Source organism: Lactuca serriola, chromosome 4, assembly GCF_051521515.1.
Source record: "Lactuca serriola cultivar US96UC23 chromosome 4, Lser_US96UC23_V15, whole genome shotgun sequence".
Lineage (NCBI taxonomy): Eukaryota > Viridiplantae > Streptophyta > Magnoliopsida > Asterales > Asteraceae > Lactuca > Lactuca serriola.
This window is the reverse complement of record NC_136411.1, coordinates 13,566,352-13,573,029: the sequence shown is the minus strand read 5'-3', so window position 1 is coordinate 13,573,029 and position 6,678 is coordinate 13,566,352. Positions and strand designations below refer to the sequence as shown.

Genomic DNA, 6,678 nt, shown 5'->3' with positions numbered 1-6,678 from the left:
GAGTGAGCCTGGCCTGCTATGGATGTGGTGAAACAAATCATTTCAAGAGAGATTACCCAAAAGCGAGGAATATCGAAGGTGTGGGCAGAGTTCTAGCAATGGGGCACAAGGAGGCCGTGAATGATCCTACAGTGGTTACTGGTATGTTCCTCCTCAATAACTCATATGCATGCATACTTTTCGATAGTGGTGCGTGTTGGATTAGTGTCTAAGTCCATAACTATTTTGGTATGTACTTGACCCGATGGTGCATGGTCCTTTTGGGTTGCCTTCACCAAAGCAACTTGATAGGATGAATTATGGAGAGAGAAAGAGAGAGGATTCATTATGATTTATTAATATGTTATGAGAATAATATATTAAAGGAAAAATCATATTGTTTAATTAATATTAGTCAAGAATTAATAAGAATTAACTTTGTGGATAAAAGACATTAATTAAATAAAGGGGACTAGAACTGTCAATTGTGTGATAGTTGAATATTAGGCTAATGGACTCCATAGAGGATGGAGTGGACGAATTCTATGGGGAAAACCATTAGAAATTGTCCAAGGCCTCTAAGGAGGGAGTCCATGGGTTGCTTAGGGTCTAAGCAGTCAAATTAGGGTTTCCTTCTTAGATAACCCTAATAGCCTCACTATTTAAGGGCCCCTAGGGCACCAAAAACGTGGCCAACTGATTCCTTAGGGTTTCCACACGTTTTTGGGTGCCTCTTCTCTTCTCATTCTTCATCCTCTTGCTCTTGGTGTTTGTGAGCCATTAGAGGAGTGAGACTTGTGACTCTAAGCTTTCTAAAGCCATTACAAGGAGGATTTGAGATTGTTATTGCTACATAAAAATCAAGTTAAGATCTAAACCCCATTCTTATGTTAATATGATTAATAGTATGCTAGATCTAGGGTTTAAAGTCTTGGATGAATTGCATGTACAATAGAGAAACCTTGATCCAAGCATTAGGGTTTGCATGAGCACATAGGATGTTCTTATGGCTAAAACCCATCAGTGGTATCAGAGCCTTGATTGGTTTCTATTGTATTGATGCCTTGTTTATTTGTTCAAGCTTTAAAAATTGTTTTTGTGCCCCTGACTGATGAACTCGGCGAGTTCCAAAGTGGACTCGGCGAGTAGCTTCAACTCGGCGAGTTCGAGTGTCAGTGAGGGCAGATTTCGGGATTTCTTGCTGTTTTGCTTGAGTATACTCGCCTTAATTGTTTTGGGTCATTAATATTCGAATTTTGATATATATTTGAGTATATCCTTGACCAAACAAAAGATAATTACCATTTGATTGAATGATAATTTCCTTATATGATAATAATTGATTATTTGAATTAAATTGGTAAATTGCCTTGCAAGTAATAGTGACTAGGTCAAATTTAGATAATCATCAAATTAATTGTTTAATTTAAATTATTTGCTATTTGATCCTTAATGTTTTGAAATGTTTCAAAACTTGCCCTCAAGTTTGGAATTTAAAAGTTGATTAAAAGTTTAATTTAAAAATGTTAAATTCTAAAACCCTAGTATTGTTTTGAGAAGTTCAAATCACACCCTTATGGTTTTAAGGTGTATAATTAAAAGAGATTTAATAAATCCATAAAGTTTTGGTTTACATTTAGTTAAACTAAAAGTATAATTTATTAAATTAGACCGCCTAGTATTTTAAAAGTGTAAAATACACCCTATACTATATATAACATTAAGGTTGTGTTTGTTTTTTTTAAATCCTCTTCTAACCTCTTAGTGCTGCGTGGCGCAACACACGCGCAACACTTTTAAGTTCGCAGCAGTTTGATTTTTAGAAGGCTTCGGGCTCAAAAACCTCTTCCCGTCCTCTTCCCCATGCAACATTGGGCTTGCCTCTTCTCACCACTTCTAAACCTAATAACAAAAAAAAGACACGGACAAAAGCAACCGCAACGTCCTCCTTCGTTCTCCCTTCTTTCTCTCTTGGCATCGACCTTGTTGAAGACCGGAAGAAATCCCAGCGCCGCTCAGCGCTGCCGGTCGCCGCTCGCTGCTGCTGGTCGCCGATTTCGCTGCCCGATCCTCCATTTGCCATCGTCTTCAACCTCACATCAACATGTTAGTTTTTTTTTCCTGATTGCTTAATTGAGTACCTAAATATGAAGTAGCTGTGAAATAAGCTTTGAAATTGTGAAATAAAATTGAAGGTGTGAAATAAGATTGAAGAGAGAAGTTGTGAAACTGTGAAATACTTTGAAACTGTGAAATAACTTTGAAACTTTGTTATTCTGATTTCTTATTTGAGTGACTAAAGATAATCTTATGAGTTTTCTGATTTCTTATTTGAGTGACTAAAGGTAATCTTATGAGTTTTCTGATTTCTTATTTGAGTGACTAAAGATAACTTTGAAACTTTGAAACTGTGAAATAAGATTGAAGAAAAAGATGATAATCTCATGATTTTAATGGTTTCATAAGGGCATAATTGGCTGTTTTTCATATTATCCACCATGATCTATAAGAAAGAAGTTTGTGTTTTGTTATAATTCTAGCACTTAGAGATATTAGAGCCATAAATTGAGTTAAAATTCAGCTTTAGTGTTTTGTTATAAGGGCATAATTGGCTGTTTTTCATATTATCCGCCATGATCTATAAGCAAGAAGTTTGTGTTTTGTTATAATTCTAGCACTTAGAGATATTAGAGCCATAAATTGAGTTAAAATTTAGATTTAGTGCTTTGTTATAATTCTAGGAGTTTGTGTTTTGTTCTTTAGTTAGAGCCATGATTTATGTTTAGGGTCATGAATTTTGTGTTGAATTGTTATGAATGCTGGGTAAAATCATAATCCTTGCTGAAATCATATGCTAAACGTATTTGTTGATTATGTTGAAATATGATTAATCTTTGTTGCTAAAGTATGTATTCTATATTTTTTTTGTTATTAGCAATGGGAGATAAACATACATGGACCAATGAGCAAACAAAATGCTTATTGCTCACTTGTATTGAAGAAGTACAAACCGTGGGTAGAAAAGGTTTGAGTTTGCACAAACAATCATGGCACAAGTTAGGAACAACCATTAAGAAAAAGTATGGCGTGGATTTGAATCAACGACAATTAAAAAACGCCTATGATAACCTTAAAGCCAAATACACAGGATGGTTATACTTAAAAAACAAAACTGGAAACCTTTACAATCCACAAACAAATACTTTTAACTTAACAATTGAGGAGTGGGAGGACTTTAAAAAGGTATATATACACACACATATTTATATGTATTTTGTTTATATAGTTGCCATTTATTCTTATATTACTTTTTTACATTGATTGCGTTTAGGGACATCTAAAAGCTGCTTCTTTGAAAACCGTCCCATTATTGTTTCCAGAGCTTTGTGCAGAACTTTTTGATGGAAACAGTCCCTCTGGTAATCTCAGCTATGCCACATCCCAAACACCATCAGGACATGGATCGTCTTCTTTCCATGTCGCACCACTACATCTTATGGACGCCCCTTCCATTAACATAGATGAGGATGATTTCTTTTCCAATCATACTAGTGAACATTTTACTCAGCCTTCACCTTCTACTGCTTCACCTTCTGCTGATTCACCTTCTGCTGCTTCACCTTCTGGTAACCCCAACAAAAGGGCTAAACCCTCAACTCCTAGACCTCGAGCTCCTAGTGCCTCACCTGATCCACCTTCTTCCGCCTCGCCTAAAGCTTCTATTACTGCTGATGATTTAGCACTGGAGATGCAAAAAACTCTACGCCATTTGACTCAAGGGCCAACAATTCCCCAATGTTTAGAGAAGCTTGAGTTGCTCGAGTTAGACCCAATAGACCCTCTATGATTTGCTGCGTATCACATTTTTGGAGGGACCATGAATATGAGAGAGATGTGGGTAAATTTGCCTAATGATCCATGAATATTAAGAGGATGGATCGAGATGACAGCTACAAGTTTGGGAGTTTTAAAGGATGGAAAGATTGTTCGTTAACTTTATATGTTTGAGTTGTTTAGGTTTTAATTGCATGTTTTGGAACTATATGGTTATGTTTTTTGGTTATTTGCTACTTGAATGTTATTTTTAGTATTTGGTACTTGGATGTTATGTTATTTGGTACTTGAGATTTATGTTATGTTATTTGGTACTTGAAATTTATGTTATGTTTTTTGGTACTTGAGATTTATGTTATGTTTTTTGGCACTTGAAATTTATTTTATGTTTTTTTGTACTTAAGATTTATGTTATGTTTTTATCTTATGTTATGTTATGTTTTGTTGATTAATAGGTTTGTTATGGATCACGACAAAAAGATACTACTTATAATTCTTATGTACTTGTACGTCCGCTACTTTTGGAAGAGGGGTGTCAAACGAGTGCGGGACAACGATTCGGAAATGACGGGACATGAATTTACGTTAGAGTTACTTCACTGTAATCCTATACCATGTCTTGAAGTGCTACGCATGTCTCGTGAATCATTTGTTCGGCTATGTGCTCATTTTAGAGTAAACTACGCGTTAAAGGATAGCAAACATGTGTCGGTTGAGGAGAAGATGGCTATGTTTTTGATGATGATCGGTCATAACCAACGTTATGTGATTATCAAGCGGAGATTTCAACACTCAAAGCAAACAATTCATAAGTTTTTTCATGAAGTGTTGGACAAAATGTTGCTTTTTGCACATGACATTATAGTGCCAACTTCTTTTAATCTGAATCCAAACATTTCGGGACATACTAGGAGGCTACGGCGGGTGTTCAAGGGAGCGGTTGGTGCACTTGATGGCACTTTGATACATGTTGTTGTCCCTGCAAACAAACGGGATTTATATAGAAGTATGGGAAAAGGGACGAGATTTATATAGAAGTAGGGGAAAAGGCAATTGTTACCAAAACGTATTGGCAATATGTGACTTCAACATGATGTTTACGTTTGTTGTGGCCGGTTGGGAAGGGATAGCACACGATTCTAGAATTTTATCAGAAGCATTAGCAAATCCGCATGCACCATTCCCGCTTCCACCACCAGGTAAATTTATGGTTATTTAAATAGTTTTATCTTAGCTTGAAAAAATAAATGACTTTTTTTGTTTTTTTTTACAGATAAATATTATCTTTGTGATGCCGCTTATGCAAACATTCGAGGTTTTATGGCACCGTACCGTAATGTGAGGTATTGGCTTGGAGATTTCCGTCAAAGACGTGCATTAACGAATAAAGAAAAATTTAACCATGCACACGCAAAACTTCGGAATGTCATTGAGCGTGCTTTTGGTGTCTTGAAAGCACGATTCCCTATATTGAAGAGGATGGCACCATTCTCGTTGGTTACACAACGAAACATTACCCTAGCATGTTTTGCGCTTCATAATTTTCTAAGAAGAGATGGACTACGTGATGAGTATTTTGCACGATATGATGAACCAAATGTCTCGGTTCGGAATAACAATACAGTCGTTGATAATGATGAAAACGAGATTCCAACACATGGTACTGCAGCGGACCGTGAATATATGACCCAGTTACGAGATGAAATTGCCGAACAATTGATGCAAAATATTGAATGAGAATTATTAAAGTTTGTTGTATGAATTTTATTTAAAAATGTTATTGTAAGACTAATTTGGTTGTTTGAATTTTATTTCAATGTTTTAAGACTACAATGTAACAACCCGAAATTTCATGTCACTTCTTGTACCACAACTTGTAATTCAATTCGATCAACCCGACGTCATTTTCAATTTCGTTTCCAATTTCGCCATTTTATTAAGTCATTAGTTTTAATAATTTAAAATGACTTAATGGGTGTCTTAATACATTTAGAAATCATTTTAACACCCAACTTTAGTGATCGGAATATTTCTAGAAATTACCATATCGGGTTACGGTAACTCAATCGGGTACGACCAAAAGTCTCACTTAACGTCGGTATCGGGTAGAATTTCGTCGTGTCCAATTCCCGAACACTATATAAAGTGTTTTAAGACTTCATTTGAAGCCTTTGGCCAATTTCTCACTAAACTCTCACAACCTCTCTCCTCAAGCTAGAATTAAGGTCCAAATCTCAAGTTTAAGGCTTCGAATCTTTAAGGTAACCTCCCTAGCATGTTATTCAACATCTTTAGCCTTCAAATTGATGAATTATTTGAGTTTTGGGACCAAGAACATGAGTTTACGGCCAAGGAGAAAGCTTGGGCCGTAAACTCCATTAAATGGGGTTTTTAAGCCCTTAAACCCCTCCTTGACAAGTTTGGGACTTAGCTTTGGCTAAATGGCTTCAAGATATGGACTCTAAACAATTAAAACATGAACTTTGTGAAGTTTGAAGGAGTTTACGGCCAAGGATCATTCTTGGGCCGTAAACTCATTAAACTAGGGTTTTCATGCCCTTAAACCCATCCAAATCACTTCTATGGCTTAGATATGAATTATAGGACATTGGTTTTAGCATCTAAACACCTTAAACATGATTTATGGGGGACAAAAGTGAGTTTACGGCCAAGTCATATTCTTGGGCCGTAAACTCCACTTAAAAGGGGGGATTTAGTGCCTTAAACATGTCCAAATGCCTTGAAACTCAACCAATGGCCTTGTGGTAAAATCTAGATGCATCCAAAAATAGTTTAAGAGACTTAAACACATCATTTGTGGGATTTCTAAGAGTTTACGGCCAAGGCTTGTTCTTGGGCCGTAAA

At 36.1% G+C, this 6,678-nt stretch overlaps 2 protein-coding genes across 2 annotated transcripts; both read left to right on the top strand.

Annotated features, from left to right (window-relative positions):
- The first annotated feature begins 4,377 nt into the window (after positions 1-4,377).
- On the top strand, positions 4,378-4,848 carry LOC145098057 (uncharacterized). Its single transcript, XM_079035737.1, has one exon. It carries the CDS (start codon positions 4,378-4,380, stop codon positions 4,846-4,848), a length of 471 nt encoding a protein of 156 aa, XP_078891863.1.
- A 55-nt stretch (positions 4,849-4,903) lies between these two features.
- LOC145098056 (uncharacterized) lies at positions 4,904-5,550 on the top strand. The gene is made up of 2 exons (XM_079035736.1): positions 4,904-5,012; positions 5,087-5,550. The coding sequence occupies exons 1-2, from the start codon at positions 4,904-4,906 to the stop codon at positions 5,548-5,550; spliced, it is 573 nt and encodes a 190-aa protein (XP_078891862.1).
- Positions 5,551-6,678: the final 1,128 nt, after the last annotated feature.

Excerpts from the sequence above, each read along its gene's own strand:
- LOC145098057 (XM_079035737.1), top strand. The coding sequence starts at position 4,378 with ATGACGGGACATGAATTTACGTTAGAGTTACTTCACTGTAATCCTATA.
- LOC145098056 (XM_079035736.1), top strand. The coding sequence starts at position 4,904 with ATGATGTTTACGTTTGTTGTGGCCGGTTGGGAAGGGATAGCACACGAT. Across the intron at positions 5,013-5,086 it reads ATTCCCGCTTCCACCACCAG|ATAAATATTATCTTTGTGAT; the intron begins GTAAATTTATGG and ends TTTTTTTTACAG.